Here is a 19,417-nt window from a genome sequence, read left to right as displayed (position 1 = left end):
CGCTCAGGGAGCACCATCAACTGCTCCCCTTGGGCACCTTCCCTTGGTTCTCACCCAAGGGATCAGCCTTACCCTTTTGTGCGTGCAATACTTGGGTTATGTGGCAGACGGTGATAGAGGTTGGTAGACTTGTGGTGACCTGGTGGTAGACTTGTGGTGACCTGGTGGTAGACCTGTGGTGACCTGGTGGTAGACCTCTGCCCCCTACGTGGCAGACAGATGGCAGGAGGGTATGAGCAGGCGGGGAGCTGGCCCCGCACTTTTGCCAGGCCCTGCCGAAGTGAAGCGGCAGAGCACCCCTGCTCCTCTCCCCGGGGGTGATGTTGTGGGGGCCTTTGTACCGGAGAGGTGCTCACCGCCTCCCAACGCCCCCATGCTGCACCTGCTGCTCCCTCACCCTCTCCTCACACTCCAGCCATCCGCCTCCCCCCTAACCATACCCACCCCCGCCCGGCCGCCATCGGACGTGCACGGCGGCGGCTGCGCGCTCCCAGCGCGTCGCGTGCCCGTCGGCGGGAGCGCGCGGCTCGTCGCCGCTGCCAGGCGCGGCGCGGCTCGGTACGGCGCAGCGCGGCACGGCTCGGCGCAGCCCGGCACCGCCCGCCGAGCCCCCCGCCCGCCTCCCGCCCACCCCCGCGCCGCCATGGACGGGGGAGCCTTCGGAGCGGGGAAAGCCGGCGGCGCCTTCGACCCGCAAGCCTTCATCCGGCAGCCGCACACCATCCTGCGCCTCGTCTCCTCGGTAAGGCCCCGCCGCCACCGCGGGCTGCCGCCGCCGCCGGCACCGGCGAGGGGGGCATCCCGCCGGGCTGCGGGGTGGGGGAGCAGGTGGCCGCCACCGGCCCCATACTCCGCCGCTCTACATATATGCATACATGTAATCATTACGTTCTGTTTTATACCATTATATGTTATTCCGTGATGTACATTCCTACCTGCTGTTCTATAGTGTGTGTTTTCTGTATGCCTGTGTACGCCTGTGTCCCCACGTATATAGATATGTCTGTGTCCACTGGTGTGTCCCCACAGTTCCAGATCCATAGAGACAAGTAGTCACAAATAGTGATGTGTGTGTGTGTCCATCAGCATTTATGGTTGCCTGTATGTGTGTGCTCAGATGTATGGATCTGTCTCTGGGTGTATATATTTCCATATGTGTCTGACTTCACAGATAACCCACATGTGTGTGTGTGCATGCACAGATGTACAGCTGTATGCACATAGATATATTCATGTGTATGGATATAGGGCCACAAGGGGTGAGAGCAGATTGGTTTGGGGGTTCTTCCCTGGGAAGGGAAGGGGTGAGCCATACTTGGCTGTGACCTCGTCGCCATATCTGCTGGTTTGGGCATAGTGGTGGGGTCTTCTCCCCCACCCCACACTTCTCCATACCAGTGGGTCTATGGTGGGCATAGGGAGGCAGTATGGTGTGGGGTGATGGGAGGGGGTCTGGGGGTGGCACTGCAGTCCTGGTCTGGCTCCTCAGCAGGTTGGAGCTTCAGGGGACACTGGACTCTGGCTGTTTTGCGGCAAGTTGTTTCGGGATGGCAGGGGCTGCACATCGCTTTATGTTTTAAACTCATTGTCTCACAACCCCCAGCCTCCTTTCCCTGTAATGTTTTTCTCTCCGTAATTTGTGGGAGAGGGGGCAGGGGGAATGGGAGGTCTAATGGGGGTGGTGGGGAGGATGTGGGCTGCCAGGGGTAAGGTCTTTCCCTCTTCTCGTGACGCCGATCCCATGGCTGCTGATCCCATGGCTGGCCGTGGGGCCAGCGCGTATGTACAAGAAGGTCATTTGGATTAAGGGAGGGAGAGCTGCAGCACCCAGCCGGCAGGGAAGAGATTGAGGTCTCGGCCAGGAGAGGAGAAGGGAGGGCAGGGACAGAGAGCGGAGGACACACATGCGCACCAGAGCGGCGGGGAGAGGTGTCAGGCTGGCTTTGGGAAATAACATAAAAATAAAATAAAATAAAAACAATGCCGGGTGGGGGAAACAAGACGGGAAAGGGAAGGTGGCTTGGCTTGCTGCTAACACTGGGGAGGCAGCCTTGTTCTCCCAGTCAGGTGGGTGGGTGATACCCCCTCTGGGTGACATGACTCAGAGGGTGGCCATAGGGCCCCAAGACAGATGAGGATGTGATTAATGCAGGCTATCTGTCCATCCATCTGCTGGAGCTTGTTTATAGTATAGCACATCACGCCAGGAGCGGGCTGGCTGTGCCGGGTGAGGGGATACTTGTGTGCCTTGCTCCTGGGTGGGCGGAGCAGAGCCAGCCTGCATGTCCAGGGATGATGGACGTGATGTGACCTACAAAGGCTCTCCCCCTTGCTAATCTCTGTGTCAGAATTTCCTCTGTCTCCTTCTCAGTGTGGTGAGGTTTTTTCCTCTTGATTCAAGCACTGTAGGATTTTGGCTTCCCAGAGGTGTCAAGTGAAGGAGAGAACAGGAAATATGTTTATTTTTTAATTAGGCACCTACTCTGCTTCAGAGTATCTCAGACACCATCAGCTAGCCCACTGAGCTCAGCTCTGTGCCCCACAAGGTTTCCCTAGGCAAGGAGCACTTCCCAGGGACTGGCATCTCCCTGGGACCCTGTGTTGTTTCCCCCTGCCCATCTGACCTTGACAGAGGGCAAGACAGGATTTACTCCAGGCATTTCACATGGCTGTGGAAATTAAAGTCCTTTTGCAGGAGCTGGAGGTGCTCCAGGTCAGCAGTCCAGCAAGAAAGGTTGGCCTGGCTATAGTGGTGCAAGGCTACTCATGCACCTCTTGTCTCCCAAAATACAAGTTCCTTCTTCTGCTTTTTCACCTGCTTAGTCGTCTCTGCCCTTCTAAGCATCTCTCCTTCTGCAAAGCTGAGGAGTCACAAGCTCACCCTAGATATTCAGTTGTGGTTTTGGTCTTTTTTTAAACTTCACATGAAGACTGGTCCTCATGGGCATTGAAGTCCTATATCAGGCTGTCACAAGCACTAGACCTTTTATACCCTCTTTCATAAATTGGTTGAGCTTTGCAGAAAAAAATACTAGTTCCTGGGGGTTTTGCCTTTTTCACTCTCTGGGAGAGGGTCTAGCAGCTCCAGCAGTCAGGGCCTTCCACTGTAAATCTGTTCATGGCTGAGTTTTTATGCAGTTGCTTTTGTGTCCTTCAGTTATTGGTGCTTTTCCCTCCTTGGTGTTTTCCCCTGGGTGTATTTGTAGACTGGGATCACATCTACACTCAGCCATTCTATTGCCAGGCTATATGAACCAAACTCTTCTGGTGGTGAAGGGCTCTCTCTCCTCATGGTCTGTGTGAGATTCCCTCCTTTTACCTGGAATCCTGGATCCTCTGGAATCCTTTCACCACACGCTGGAAGCACCTTGCCTGCCATTATCTGAGATCTTATTTGCCTTTATCCTGCTTGTGGTGTGGGTGGTCCATTGTCTCCCCAGGGCAAACTGGAGACTCCTTTAGGCACAGTTCATGTGAGCTTTCACTGAGGGGAGAAATTCTCGTGATTGCTTCCCCAGGCAGTGACCTTGTGCTCAGGTCATGCTGCCTTTTAAGCAGACTTTATGATGGCACAGAGGTGCATATGGCTTGTTACCAACAGGCAGCAAAACTGGCTCCTGACCAGGGAGTTTGCAGCCCAGTTGAGATGGTGGCAAATGTCCAGGGAGAGCTGCAGGATCAGAAGCAGATGGGGTGACCAAAGATTATTTATGTTGCTCCTTGCTGAGGAGGAGATGGGATAGGTTTGACAAGGGGGATGCTAAACTATAGAAAGAGGTTAGCAATTCTGGAACATCTGTCCATTGCAAAAGCGTTGTGAGCCAGATCAGGTTTCTTGGGTGCTTTGGAGGTCAAGCACAGCAGAATAAGCATACATCTCCCTACAGAAAGGGAGCAAGTGGGTGCTGGCAAGCGGTGGTGATCCTGCAGAGCACCCGTGTCAGGTTTGGATGCTCAGCCTCAATGTGAGCCATTTCTCTGCTGCTGCCTGCCCCAGATACACTTGCCTTCATGAAACAGCACCTTGTAGCTCAGAGAGGCAGCCCTATGGAGCAGTCCCTCCTGAGCATCTCTCCTGAGCATGCCTCCAAGGACACCAGGATTTTGCAGTGAGGGAACTTGTCCAGTCTGGCTGGACTGAGGCTTGCTCAACGAAAGCAATGTGCTGCTGGAAGATCTCAGGGGTTCCCTCACCTCTCTGTGGGGAAAGGCAGAACAAATTCCTATTCCCAGCAGTGGTGAAAAGAAGACAAGCAGCTTGCCCTATTGCAATGGGTGGCTGGCATTTATTCCCAGACTGGTCTTTCAAGGCAGTGCTCCACATCATGCCACTTTGTTTGCCAACAGCTGCAACACAGAGGCATGCTCTGCCCTGCATTAGATGGGGCGTGGGTGGCTTTTTTACCACCCTGCTTTTACCACCATGCTTAGATGATCCAACAGCTGGAGCTAGTGGTGCTAGATGACCCACACTGAGCTGGAGCTGTGCTGCAGCACACAGCTACAGGATCATTCCTGAAATAAAGCAGGTGAGCGTGGGCGCATCCCTGCGTAATCCCCAGTGCTCGCCACAGCCGGCGCATGGAAGCTGGGAGGCTCCTTTGTGACCCCCGGGTGTTGGATGTAGCACTGCCTCCATAAATAAGTAAAATGCTAATTGAAACAGGTTGTTCCAGGTGCTGCTGCCTGCCTGGAAACCTGCTTGCTGGAGAAACTGAAGTGCTACTCAATGTGAAAGCCTAACAAGAGCAAAGTAACTCAGTCTTCAGAAGCAGGCCTAGCAAGGTGACTTGAGTGAGACTTGATTTTCCAACCGTGGTTGCACAGGCAAAGCAGCCCATTGAAACTTGCCACACAAGACACCAAATCTCTCTCTGAGGCCAAGGCCCCTCTGGAGGGAGGTTTGATGAAGACAGGTGCTGCCTGCCCTCCATCACCTGTTGCTATTGCCACCCTGTCCCCTGGCTGGTGGGAGTGCACAGACATTTTGATCTGGGATGGAAGTGCTGTCCCCTGTCTGCAAGCATGGCATGCCCCAGGCAGCTCTGGCTGAGCAGGCAAGGCAGGTGAAGGACAGGAACCGCATTCCCGGCCTTGCCATAACAGGCTGGAGGACTGCAGCAACCCCAGGGTGGAAGGAGCCCTGGCTCCTGCCTTGCTGGCAGTTCCTGGCTTCTCACTCTGACACCCTGCTTATGATACCCTTTGCCTCTTACTCCATTCCACCCTTCACCATCACCCGTCATGGGCTTGCAGTGGCAGGTAAACTGAGCCTTAGAGCACAGGGGGCATGTTGGTCTGAAACCATCTGCAACCTGCACCTTCTTTCTGTCCTGGCTAAATTTAGTTGAGGTGTTCCCTGTGTTCATGGTCTATGGCTCATACTCTGCCTGTACAGCTCCTCCATGTGATTTTTGCCCTAGCCACCATGCTTACTGGCTGCATGCTTGCAAGATACATTGGTGCATGATGAAAGAAATGTGACAGTTCAAAGCACATGCTTTGAGTCAAGTCCTAGGTACAGTTCTTCATGGGATCTCCTTCCTTGGATCAGCTTCAAAAGGGTTTTCTGGGGATTGCTGTCACTAGGATTGGGTGAGAAGACAAGCAGTAGGTGTGTAGGTCCACAAGGTGATTCAGGCTTGGATACAGCAGGTCGCATTGTTTCCAGCATAGCATCTCCAGGAAATACCTTGGAACAGGAACAAGTTTCTTGTTAATGGCATTTGCAGACAGAAATCTGAGAAATACCACATGGGGACCAAAGACAGGCAGAAATAGGAGCAAAAAAAAATAAGAATCATATGTAACTCAAAAGTATTTCAAAACATGAGAGGCACACAAGTGAGTAGCAGAGAGACTACAGAGAGATGAGATATGGCTAAGGCAAACATTTGTGGTAAGAGAAGGCAGTGGAGAGGAGTGGTGTGGCCACGAGGGGAGAAGATGCAGGTGGAAGTGGTTGTGGTCCTCTACCAAGGTTGGCACAACCAAGCCCAGGAGGGAGAGATGTGTTCCTAGAAAGAACATCAAACTCTTCCTAATGGAAAAAGATGCAATGTTTGGGCAGTGATATTGCTGAGCAGCAACCTGGCAATGTAGGGACCATCTGGAAAGCACATAAGGACCTGGATACCACCATACAGGTGTGGGAAGTTGTCTCCAGTAGCAGTGGGACAGAAGATGCTGTTTGACCATGAGAAGAGGTAAGGCTTGTATGAGAGACAGGAGAAAGCTTCCTGAAGTTGCTCTCTGGAGCACAGTTCCCTCTTACACTAGTGAGCATCTTCGCTCTGCAAAGCAATTGTTCTCTCCCTGGGGAGGCATGCATGGCTGCTCAGCCCAGGCCTGGCTGTCATCAGAGGCTTCCTGGCTGCTGGCTCCCAGAGTGCCCCCGCATCACCTGGGGCTTGGTATGCTGTGAAAGGGGAGATTCACCCAGGCATGAGTCTGGTAGGAGGTGGAAGGGTTAATGGCTGGCCTGCCAGCTACCATCCATGTGAGGAGAAAAAGCCTGCTGTCTGGGAATGCCTGTCCCAGATCCCGTGGCAGGAATTAGGGATGTGGAACCTTTCTCCCCTCCATCATCTGCTCCGGCTCAGCCCTGGCTGGGCAGCTGGTACCATGTGGCTGCTGGCCAAGGGGCAGGAGATGGGAGGGAGATGCTGGCATACCCATGATCTTTCCCCATCCCATGCTCAGGGGGATCAAATACAGATGGGCATGGGGAGGCTGTGCCCCTCCAGCACCCGCACAGGGCTCAGACATGCCACAGAGACCGTGGGCAGGAGTCGTTTGCTTCCTGCCTTCTGCCAGCTGGAGGGAATAAATAGAGGCCGCCCATTTTCAAGCTGCCAGTCCCATGTGTATCAAAAGCTGCATATGTTTTCTTCAAAATTAACTAAATACAAGTAGATTTAATGACGATAGCAGTAATAATATTCTATATCTGTGCAGAGCTCTCCAAAGCTTTACAGAGACTCCATTTGCAAGTGGCTGAATGAAAACAAAAGCCTCTGCCAGTTTATTGTCTGCACCCCCCTCTGCTCTTGCTTTCTTTTTAAACAGATTTATTCCTGGTCATTACCACATCAGACACACAGAAGATTATTGCTTCATTCTGCCTGGGGTGGATTTGACCTGAAGTCCCATAAGGAATATTATGTCACCAAACTATCTTCTCTCTGTAACAGAATTAAAAGGGAGTTTATGAGAGGGAGAGGAAACATGTGGTGTGACAGAGCCTGTGACCAGAAGGCACAGCAGCAAGCCCAAGCAGGCAGCTCAACAGTAACCCTCTTCAGCGTCATCCCTGCTGTGACCACAGTGGGGTCTCTGGGATGAAATCAGGGGGCAGCATAACAAACTCCTGGGATGAGATGCAGGAAAATCCTAGTGCACTGCTGGAGGCTGTCTGTGCTGTGCCTTCATCACATGATGCTCAGGAGCGTCTGCTGCACGACTAGGGATGGGCAGCCTGGTGGAAAGCCTCATGTGATGCTCAGGAGGTTTTGCCTGACTTTCTCTGGAACTGAGCCTGCAGTGGGGAGGTGGGGAGGGACCAGAGAGGATCTCCTCTTGCCTTTCCCCCTGGAAAAATCGGGTCATCCAGTTCAGTGAGAGAGGAAAAAAAATAGTCTTTCATGGTGGGATGCAGCCTTTTGCTTGTTCTGCAGTTTTCTCAATGTAGTGAGCCCTTACATGCCTTGTAAAGGCCAGCAAAAGCCCCTTGGGAAACCAGGACAGGGAAAGTCTCAGCCTCTCCCCATCTCCTCCCCATTCATTGTGCCATGTCGTTCAGCAAGTTGCCCTGTTTCTGTCAGCCTTGCAAAGTGCCTGGCTCTGGGCTTTGCTTGGTGTCTCAGAGTTCTTTGATGAAAATAAAAGTCTAGAGAAACGACCTGTGTGGATGTGATGTTTAAGGAGCAGTGAAGTGGAGAAAAGCTGGGTCCCAGCAGCAATGCTGAGCTGGTCAGATCTTCTCCACGTGCTGTTTTCTGTCCCTTTTTCCGAGCAAAGCTGAATACATTACTGCTTATTAAATGCACCCCTCCAGGCAGGCCACACATCTGCTGAATTAACGTTGCTCTTGGAATCTTAACAAAATGCTCTCCACCTAAAAAATCTGGTTACTTCCAGTCCTGGTATCTGACTTGAGCAGCCTTGCTGAAGAAATGAGGCCACTCCAGAGAACAGAGCTGAGGTTGGCTGTTTTTTTTGTTGCATGGTGTAGGGAAGCAGCTCATGATCTCCTTCTGTGGAGTGGAAGGATGAGCTGCATTTGGGAGAGACAGGATGCAGTGCTTTGTGCCTGCCTCCTGTCAGCCTTTGGACAAGTCACTTCCCTGTGTCTTGGTGCTCAGTGAGGAGAAGATTCCCATCATCTTCTCCTTGCCTTCTCTTTGCAGCAGGACACGTATTTTGGAGCATTTTATTAGTGGCCATGGGTGAGGCCTTGTGCACTCAGGATTGGCTACGCCAAATGGGGGTAGAAGGAACAAGCAGCATTAACACAGAGGAGCAAGAGGCTTGTGCAGTGCTGCAGGTAGATGATCTTTCTCCAGAAGTGCAGCAGATGTGATGTGAGCCAGAACATAAGTGCTTTATCCTTGCAAAATTGGTGCTTTGTTTATAATCCAGGCAGACATTGATACTGCACCTGCTGCCTCGAGGAAATTTCCAAGGAAATACTTGCTCTTTCTAAGATGACCTGCTATGTCAGATAGCTTCCATACACCCACCCCTTTATCAACAAGAAGCAGCTCCCATGGATTAAGTGTGTGTGAGTTTCTCAGGAGGGCTGCTAGATCTGGGCTTTCAGGATTTTTTTCTAGAAAATTGTTTGTCTGTGTGCCAGCTTCTAGGTACTGACATCACAGGGATAAAACAGGCAGTGCTGCCTGTCAGATCCCTCTCCTGCTGTCCAGCTATGCCTGTTGGTGTGAAACCTTTGGTTTGATCCTGCCAATTCTTGCCCATTTGGTGTTATCCAGTCCAGTTCAAGGCTTTTGTGCACAGCAGATCCTCACGGCTTTTTGCCATGCCACGAGAGTGGTGGTAGGCTGGCAAAGGGAGCAAGCCCTTCTCACTGCCACTGAATTTGCCCCCTTTTGGGAGCAGAGCATGGACCAGAGCTGATACCAGCAGTGAGAAAAACATGGGGAGAAGGAGATACCCCTTAAGCTACTCTACTTCAGTCCACATAAAGCTTTCCTAAGGACAGAGTACTTTGGGGTGGCTGTTTCAGGACACAGAAGATAAGCATCTGCAGTGATTAATTCTCTTGAGTGAGAATAACTTAGTGAAATCTCCCCAGAAAACTAAGATCATCTTAAATCAGATGCTTGCCAGTAAATCATACCTTGGGCACCTCCAGGCTGCTGGTATCTTGGCTGATCAAAGATGGAGAAGGGAAGTTAGGAATGCTGCCTTTACTTGCAAATTAGGGAGTGGGAGATGTCCCTCTGGTCTGGTGACCCTGAGCTGTGCCTTTACAATGTACCAGCATAATAAGGTATTGAAAAGCAAATGCAGAAAGGAATTATTCTGCTTCTTTCACTCACCCTCTTCTGGGCCAACAGCAAACCCAGAAAAAAAGAGCAGAGGGAAGATGTGTATCAGGATATGAGCAGAGTAAACAGAGGTGTCTCTGGGGAGAGGCCATTACAGAAGTTCATTCATCCCAAATGAGTAAGCAGAGACTTGCAGTGGAGCTGGTTGCAAGGTTTGACCTGACTCAGGGAATTGACCTTTTAGCAGTTTCAAGCCCTAAACCAAAAGAGAACACCAGATTATGTCACTTCTGAGGCTGCTTCTCCTAGAGAGAAGACATGCTTTCTGTCTAATGCTGTGGGAAAAGGGGCACCCATTTTGTAATCCCAGTATCCAGAGGTTGGTACTTCAGGTGGCAGCATGGGTGCTGGTGACAGCCTCTCACTGGGACATCACTTCAGGAGTCTGTCAGCTTCCCCTGAGGTTAGAGGAGCAGGGTGTTGCTGCCAGTGGTGCTGGGCAGACCTGCCAGCCCAGCCTATGGTGAAGGTGTGCAAGACTTCCTGCTGAAAGAGCCTGGCTGTAACTGTGTGCAATTTTGCTGCTTTCCAAACCATTCAGGCTGAAATGTTGAAGACCAGAACCTTTGCTTCAGGCAGATGAGCTTTTTATTTGATTTTCACAGGCAATTTCTGCAAAGTATGATCAGTTTTGATTTTCAAGAAGAAGGAGGAGGAGGACAAATCAGTTATCATATTTCTAAGCTCTTACGAACTTTCAGAGAACCCATCCAGTCCTCATACTGGCTTCTGGCTTTTTCACACATCTGGTGTGTCAAAAACATGGCCAGTCTCAGCAACCCAAGTGTGACCTAATTATGAGCCTGAGGGTGAAAAAATATCAGGGTTAGTGGATACTTGTTAGAGTTTAGCAGCTGAAGAGTTGTCAGCGTTGAGTATCTGCTCAACGGCTCTTGGGGACTGTGGGTGAGGCTTTTCTTCTGGTTCTTGATGCCATAGGTCAAACAGTAGAGTTTTGTGGTGCTGTGGATCTCAGGCATCTGACCTGACCGGTGACAGATGGTGTATTGGGTTGGCAGTAATCAACAGTTAATTTCCCTGCACCTAGAGCTGCTTCTCAGCTTTCTGGGTTGTCTGCCATCTCCTTTTCTGGTGCTTGGTAGTTTTAAGTGATACTGAAGTCTGTCTGACCTAGCAATCCCTCAGACCTACCTTCACTCCCTGCAGGAGACTCCACCACCTCCTCTTCTTGTGTGCTGCTTCTCCTTGCGGATTGGGTGGTGCTTCCAAGGGCATCCGGCTGCTGCTGTGTGGTCAACTCCCAGCCTAGCAGAGTGCCCCAATGACACCCTAGTGCACATCATGTGTGTGTTCACCCCATGCTTGCAGTCCCATTTCTGGTCTGCCTGGGGCCCTTGCAGGCAGCCTGCAGATAGACTGTTCCTACTGAGGGTCTCAGGATGCTCTCCAAAGAAAAATCTGCACGTGCTGCCTTAATCTTCCCCCCTCTTTCTCCTGTGGCTATGAGGGAAAGCCATTTATTTGAGCTGCAGGTCTGAGGCCACTGTAAATAGCTCCCTGCTTTGGTGAACCTGCTGTGTCAAAGAGGGACAGCTTTATGGCAGGCTAAACTGAAGGCTAAACCTGTGAGTGAAGATTAGACTGGTGGCTGCGGATTATGGCCTTTCTACCTGGCCTCATCTGTAATTCTACTTGATTTAAAGTAACATGCCAAGTGGGATATTGGGCCTGTGAAATCTGTGGGGGAGATTGGAGGGTGTCAGTGTACAGGTGAGTAGGCAGGATAGGAGGTGTCATGGCTGGGCTGATGGAAAATTTGCGGAGAGAGGTGTGTGACGTGTGGGGAGATGGGGAGAGCAGGAGCTCTGTAGAATGCAGCTTCAGAACAAGCAGGGCCGTGGATCGTGGGAGGGTGGATAGATAAAATTAGTGAACAAATGCGTGGTAGAAAAAATGAATGCTTAGAAGGGAAAAGAGTGGGTGAGAGAATAAGTGCAGACTAAGAGGATTTCCACCACTTGGAGCCCTTGTGTGCAGGTACCAGCACCAAAACCATATCCCAATTTGCACTCCCATGTCACCTCCTTGTATGTCTGTGGGAAGCCACCCTTACTCCAGACTGCCACTGCTTTATATCGCTTTAGATCAGATGGATAAAAAGGCTCACTCTAATTTTGAGTTAATCCTCAGAAATAAAATGAAAGCATCTCCTCAGCTACAGCCCAGGCAAGGCAGCCAGGCCTTGAGCTCAGCAGAGCAGAGACATCCCTGGGAAGGGTGTCTGTTCCCCATGGAGCTCTGCTCCTCTGTGCTGGTCCAGAGAGATGGGGCTCTCCCTGACATGTCTGCTGCCTTCCTCCCCACCAGGTGTTCTCCATTGTGGTGTTTGGCTCCATTGTCAATGAAGGGTACGTGAACCGCCCGAACGAGACCCAGGAGCACTGCATTTTCAACCGCAATCGCAATGCCTGCAACTACGGCATCACCGTGGGGGTCCTCGCCTTCCTCAGCTGCCTTCTCTACCTGGCTCTGGATGCCTACTTCCCGCAGATCAGTAGCGTCAAGGACCGCAAGAAGGCAGTGCTCTCGGACATCGGCCTCTCGGGTGAGCTCCCTGGCCCTTGCCCACGGTGCCTCTCTCTTCCACCAGCAAGGCAGAGGGAGGGAGCTTCTGCCGCCTTGCTGCCTTTGTGTTCCTTACTTTCTCAGGCCTTCTCTGTCTCTGCTTTTATTTCCATTTCTCTTCTTCTCATTCAGTGTATCTGAGGCCTCTCCACTGTTCTCCATAGGCCTAGCTCAGGGACCCCTTTAGCATCAGCAGGTCTTGCCTCTCTGCATGCCTAGGCAAAGTGTTGGTGCCTCTGGAGGTGGTACTCCTTTTTCAGCTCCAGGTGATTGAACCTATATATTTTAACATAAAAAAAGTTGAGGCTTTCATGCAGGCTGCCTAAACTAGTCCTTCTAGGTTACCTGGCATTCCCCATGTGACTAGCTGTGCAGCACTTCATCCAGACCCAAGGTTTATTCTAACTTGTAGTGAGACCTCTTCATCCCCAGTAGTGTGTTGAAGTGACAGAAAGCGATGGTGCTTATGGACTTGCATGTTTAATGCCAGTCAGCAGCATCATGAGGTGCTTTGCTTTCGTGCTTTGATCCTGAGTCATTCACCTGGATCATTCTAGCCATACAGACAAACTTCTCCACATCAGGGTCCCTCCAGAGTTTGTCAAAGAGACCAGGAGCGGAGCAAGGGTAGGATCAGGTGCAGCATCTGAACTTCTTTGGTACTTCTGGCTTGCAAGTTAGTTCATGGTTAACCCCTTGCCTATCAGTCCTGCGTACAGCCAACTGGAGAAGGGGAAGGACAAGGACTTAACTCTGTTTTGCTGCCTAAGAATTCCCTTAATAATGCCTATTTCCCTTGCTGCTGAGTATCTGGCTGCACCTGGCAAAGAGAGTGAGTCCCACTCCTCCTCACTATCTGCCAGTCTGGACTTGGGGCTCTCCTCTATATTCACTCCTCTCTCAGGGGTGTAGCATGTTAATGATCATTGCCCACTGCAGGCCGACTGCCTCCCTCTCTTCTGCAGCTCCCTTAGAAGAAATTGCTCTTTGCTTGTCCTTGCAGGACAGGGATGTGAAGCAGTGGCTGTTTCAGAGAGCCCAGGTGATCTCTCCTGTACTGGAAGCCCTTCAGGCTCCCTCCCAAGGCCAAATGCAAGTCCTATGATCAATCCAAACACAAGTAAATGAACCCTCCTGAGGCGCTTTCTGCAGACACCTATTGTCACCTTGACAGTTTAGCTGTCAGCAAGCCTGCCAGCTCACTTGGGCTTAGACAGGCTGTGCAGATTTTGGCTCAGTCTGCAACACACTGGAGGGTCCCACAGGGTTGAAGCTTACAGAGAAATGTGATGTGTTTATGTTCTGTTCACATATACCTTCTTAATGTCTCTCCCCTCCCTCTTTGGCATGCTGGTGGTGGTCCATTCCAGCCTTTTGGGCATTCCTCTGGTTCGTTGGCTTCTGCTTTCTGACCAACCAGTGGCAAGCTACAAAAGAAGAGGACATCCCCATGAACGAGGGAGGGGATGCAGCCCGAGCAGCCATCACATTCTCGTTCTTCTCCATCTTCACTTGGGTAAGTACAGCAGCCATGATGTTGGGTCAAGTGTCCTCTGCACTGTATAAACTTCTGGGGAATGGAGAGAGACTGGCTAAGAGTCATTCCCTCTGAAATCTCAGTTCACATGGCTTTTGAGAAGGAAAAGCAGGATGTGGTTAGGGGGTAAACTTGGGAAACAAAGACTCAAGGACTTCCATGGAAGAAGGTGCCTGAGCACAACAAGAAAGTGCATCCCATATGCCAGTAAGGAGTGTCCTTGACAAACCTCTGATATGACCTTGGACAAGCCAGCTCCCCAAGCATCATTTTTCATGTGCATCAGAGGACTTTGACAGCATTCTCACCTCACAGATGCTAAGCAAAGAAGGGAGCTCCAGGCTGAGAGCTGCTCCCACCTCCCTCCCTGCTTTGCTTCTGTCATGTGAAATGTCACAAGAGCCTGTGACTGGTGTTCCACACCCAGGAATGCAGTGCTGCCTCACTGGGTCACCTCTTAGGAAGGTGATTGTGCTGTCTCTTAAGACTGCCCTTTCCCCAGCAGTTCCTTATTGCTAGTTTCCTGGAAAAAAAAACATGTGGTGTACAATATAAATATCCCCCACAATTTCCTCCTGTCTTTGAAAACACCAAGCCTGAGTGATGTTTGTCTGAAGTGACAGGGTAGTGCCAAGCAGAAAAGCATTTTAGCCCAGTCTCTAAACTAAGTCCTTGTGGCCTCCTCTCCCTACAGGCCTTAACATTGGGCAGGGGCCAGATAGGAAGAGTGCTGTAAGACCACAAAGTTGTCAGAGAGGAAGAGAGGCTGCAAAGGGTTGTGCAGTCAGCACCCTTGCCAAGGCGATACCAAGCAGGGACAGGAGCGTGTGCGTCCTTGCCATGAGCTGTTCTGCACTTGAGTGCTGCCAAAAGCCCTTTGCAGGCTCCAGCAGAAAGTGTGACAGGGAGTCAGGACCCTTTCTGAGCTGCTGCCACCTGGAGTGGTCCTCCCCAATGCACAGGTTTGCAAGTGGCTAAATAGACATCCTCTTCCCCTGTTTCCTTGTGGGTTTTATTTCAATTGAATGCTTTGGTTTGCTTCTCCTTACTGATTCTCCTCCCCACACCCCTCTCTCTCCTCACAGGGCTTCCTCACATTTCTGGCTTTCCGGAGACTCAGAGACATTACTTTTCAGGAAGAATACAACACCCTCTTCCCTAATTCCCCATCCTTGCTGCCTTAGTGCCCCTTTCTGATGGAGGAATTTGGAGAAAGGGGTGGAGGGATGCAGCTGGAGGAGGTTACTGAGCAGAGATGGTTCTAACTATCACCTATGACCATGGGTGTGTGGTCACTATAGGGCATGAGGTGGGAAGACATGGGCCGCTGAACTCGAGTGGAGTTGTCTGCTGAAAGAGAGACCTCCCTCCTGAGAGTTGGAACTGGCAATTACTTCTCCTCCTCCTCTGCTCCTTTCTCTCCCTCACCCATACTCTAACTAATGCTGCATAACACCACTGTGCCTGTCCTTTGATGACTGCTCAGATCTAATACTTCCGCCAGGAGATGCCCTCTGCCCCTCCATGTTATCTCCTCCATTCCCTCCCCACCCTCACTCCCCCAAAAAAACTCTCTCCCCATCACCTTCTAGACTGCAGGGGTGCTCTGTGACAACCAGTCATGCCTGTGGGGGTCCACGATGCTGAAACCTGTGCCTGGGCTCCTTCAGTCTGCCAAAGGGTATGCTGCCTGCAGTGCTTGCAGCAGGAGGCAGCAGTATGCTTGCTAACCATCTCCTAGTCTGGGAGGCAGCCACCTTGCCTCTTGCTGTTCCTTCCCAAGGTCTGTGCTATACCATGCAGAAGTTCACCAGTGAATGGGCTGCAGGGGGTGACCATTACCTCGCTACTCTGGGGTCAAGTCCTGCTCTCCTTCCTGGCCTCTGAAGGCAAAATGACTGCATACATCCAGCCTGGCAGATGAACTTCCTGCAGTGTTGCTGAGGCAGGTTGCCTGCCCAGGAGCAAGAGGGGCTGAATGGGATACCCATGTGCCAACTGAGCCTCTGCGACTTGTGCCACGTCAGTGAAACCCCTCTGCTGGGCAGGAGGTGCCCACCACATCCAAGAGACAGCAGGGAGCCCTGGCAGGCTGCAGCCAGCCAGCTGGTCTCACAGCCATGCCTTCCCAGCCCTCCTTTCTCCTGGCAGGCTCATGCTCTCTGTGGGACAGCCTGAACCTCTTGAGCCCTCCGCGGGTGTTTCCCGGGCGGTCTGCCCGGCAGGCTTCGCGCACTAATCCGTAACCACTACTAACCCCGCTTTTGTTTGTTTCTCTTTTCTTGGTATGTTGCCCCTCTCTTTCTCCCCTCCCCTCTCTGCTTCCTATCTCTTCCCTCCACCTCCTCCCTTCAAGGTGGGCCAGGCATTCCTGGCGTATCAGCGTTTCAAGCTGGGTGCCGATTCAGCCCTCTTCTCCCAGGACTACATGGACCCAAGCCAGGACTCCGGCATGCCTTATGCTCCCTACACGAACGAGGAGGATGCTACAGATGCGGTGGGGACATACCAGCAGCCCCCTCCAGCAGATGCTTTTGACACCGAGACACAGGGGTACCAAACACAGAACTACTGAGCCACCGATGCCCCTTTCCTTTCCCCTTTCCCTTCTGCCCCCTTTCCCACTGCCGGCAGAAAGCCAAGGCACAAACCAGACATGTGCATAGTGGCACAAGAGGTGGCTCTCAGCTATGCTCCAGCCTTCTGGGTCATCTGTTTTAATTTATTGTTTTTAAAAACGTTTAAAAAAAAAAAGTTTCTCCATCATCTCCTCCTTCTCCTCCTCTCCAGAACTGCCTGCCAGAACCAAATTCTTCCAATCTCTGTCACTGCTTTGTGACAGGAAGGTCCCCACTTCTCCCTTCTGCCTTGCTGCGGAGGGCAGAGTCTGGGCAGTGGGCAGGAGAGGGACTATGGCATCAGCAGGGCAGGAGAGAGGGTGTTGGAGGCAGAAGGGAAGGAGTGAAAGGGACCAGGGACCTTTTTAGAAGAGATGGTGTCACTAAAGGCTGGAATAGATGTGGAAGCATCCAAATTAGGCTGGAGAGTCTGGTGGCTCAGGGAGGCGGATGATGTTGGAGTGAGCATGCAGGAGCATGAGGGTAGAGCAGGGGTGGGAGGAGAGTGGGAGCGATGTCCCCCGTGGAACAATATGGGGGCTTTTCCCTGCTACATGCTAGAGAAGGAGGGGTGCTTTATTTTTATAGGGTCTGGGGAGAAGTGGTATTGGGGGGGAGGGGGGTAGGGAAGGAGGAAGATTTACAGGTACAGTCAAAAATCACAGGCACATCAGTACATTACAGCAGGAGACTCAGGAGAGCAGAGGGACGGTGCCATGAGAGTCACTCCTTCCTCAGCACCCTTGGATTGAGATGGAGGTGGTCCCTCTCACTTGTACATCCTGCTCACCACTCTTCTCAGACTAGTGTTTGGTGAGGCAGGAAAGGAGCCATGGCCAGTCCCTGGCCCCCAGGAACTGTGCCTGTAGGAAGAAACATGGAGGAGGTGGGCTCCTAGAGGGCCCTGACAGCCCTCGTCCCCAGCTGGGCTGGGCCAAGGGGGAGAAGAGAGCTTTCCCATTTCACCCTGCAGGAGGAGAAGAAAGCCAGTTTTGCTCCTCAGGTCCTGCTGAACCCTCCTCCGTTCCTCTGCTACCACAGTGTAAAGTCTCTTGCTGACACCATCTTTGTGGCACACAGGAATGGAGCAGGACTCCTCCAGGAAAGAAATACTGCTGGAACAGCCAGCAGTCATCTGGCTCTTGCCCAAGGAAGCAACCAAGCAGGGAAGGATCCTGCCCTGTGTGGCTGCGCTTCACCTCCTGCTCAGACAAGGAGGAGGTCTTTGTGTGTAGAGAACTGGTTGAAGCCAGACTGAGCTCTCTGAAAACGGTACTTGCCATAGAATATACCTTAGTGCATCTTTTGCAGCGCCTCAGACCCTGGCTGTCTTTAAAGTCTCACCTAGGTGGCAGTAGTGACTCTTAGATGGAGCTCATTTCACAAGCCTCATGAGTTTGCTTTCCACAACTCTGGAAATACACTCTTGATTCCAGGATAGAACCAATGTCTATGTGTCAAGACAGTCCCTAAAGGGAAATAATTCAGCAATAGCCACCTGGACAATTCTCCCCAGCACAGGAATCTCTGAGAGCACAAGAAGCAGGGTATGCCTTGAAGCAATGAGGACCTTCAGCCCTCCAGCAGGCAGCCACCCTGCTCCACACCACACTGGCCCCAGGAGCAGAAATCAGGAGCAGATCCTAAATACATTGGTGCTCCACCTGAGCATCCAGCACCCTTAGGAGTCAGAAGAATGGGGGTCTGGCCTGTGGTTGTTTAGACATCTGATCTGGAGGACACCAAGGTTACCAGTCCTTCTCCTAGTGTGATCCCTCTCCAGCTGCCCCACAGTGATGGAGAAGGGGTAGAAACTATAGAGCTGCAGCCCACAAGAGAAGTGGGGCAGTTGTTCTCTGCTGTATATAGGCACCATTTCTACCTGTCCTACCAGCAGACTTGTGCTGTCAGTGGCTGTCCCATCAATTGTCCTCCTCATGGCTTGCCCCACCTTGCTGGTGGCTAACCTCTGGTAGGACCAGGCACACATTCCTTGCTCTGTGGCTGTGGATGAAAGCAATACTGTAAATAGGAGAGGTATTTTTTGGAGGGAAGCCCCTCAGGCTTCTTTTTCTGTGGGTTCAGCCTAATATTTAGGCTTGGGAGGGGATTACTTTATTGAGAAAGGTTTGTTATGACTGTGGCTATGGGGGGATCTTCCTCCAGGGCAGCACTCCTGCTGGGGAAGAGGCAAGAATGAATGACAAGGTGGAGGAGGAGAAATACTAGTACTCAACCAGACTCATCTGTGTCATCCTTCATGCTTTCGTTTTGGGTGTATGGGGGGGACTAAGAGGAGGAGGAAGCTATAAACAACCAGCACAAAAATATGTTGTATTTTATGGGAGGAACTGCACATCACCTATCTCCTCTCCTTCGTACAGGGATGAGAGACCACCATATGTAGGTGGTCTGCCTGGGACTATGTTTTGGAGTGCAGCACAGGAGCATCTTGCATGCCTCTTCTCCCACCTGAGTTACTATGGATGGCTAAACACCATTTGGGGTTGACTAATGAGCAAGCTTTTCTTTATCCCCTGTGGCTTGCTTCTCTCATGTAAACAGCGGATGGTTTCCAGCAGGCTTGATGTAGCAATGATCCTCTCAGAGCTGCACTGGGGTGTCACAGGGGACACTACAAGAGTAGATACTTGGGCAGCTTCTTGCTCATGGCAGGACACATGTTCTTGGGCTGACATGCTTTCAGGCTTTGAAGTGGAGGGTTGGCGGTGACAAACCTGGGGATGGGACTCTGCTTGTTTGCATGTAGCTCTTTAAGATGCAATTTCCAGTGTCATGTTGCTGCTTCTGCAGCTGATGAGTGATATAGCCGTATTCAAAGGGTTGGTTATCTTATCTTAGGCACTTCTGATAAGGTGCTGCCTATTTCTGGTGGTCAGACCCGAGCAGCTGGCTGGAACCTGTCCCTTTTAGATCCTAAACATGAGTGAGATCAGCCCCTCTAGGGATTAGGAGATCAGAGGGAAGGCTGTATAAGCAAAACGATAAGGCAGCTTTCTTCCCCCTCTGCCGTTTGTCCAGATTACAGAGGATTACACATCCCCTGCTGGGAGCAGTGGCCCCTTAGTGTGTTCTTATCTTAT

The 19,417-nt window shown here is 51.6% G+C and overlaps 1 protein-coding gene across 1 annotated transcript; it reads left to right on the top strand.

Moving 5' to 3' along the window:
* Positions 1–643: 643 nt before the first annotated feature.
* Positions 644–16,422, top strand: SYNGR1 (synaptogyrin 1). Its single transcript, XM_054386419.1, has 4 exons — positions 644–742; positions 11,901–12,138; positions 13,529–13,674; positions 16,052–16,422. Exons 1-4 carry the CDS (start codon positions 644–646, stop codon positions 16,268–16,270), a joined length of 702 nt encoding a protein of 233 aa, XP_054242394.1. The 3' UTR covers positions 16,271–16,422.
* Positions 16,423–19,417: the final 2,995 nt, after the last annotated feature.

Source organism: Indicator indicator, chromosome 14, assembly GCF_027791375.1.
Source record: "Indicator indicator isolate 239-I01 chromosome 14, UM_Iind_1.1, whole genome shotgun sequence".
NCBI classification, from domain to species: Eukaryota; Metazoa; Chordata; class Aves; order Piciformes; family Indicatoridae; genus Indicator; species Indicator indicator.
Note: the sequence above shows the minus strand (reverse complement) of the source record. Positions and strands in the feature narration are given on the sequence as shown.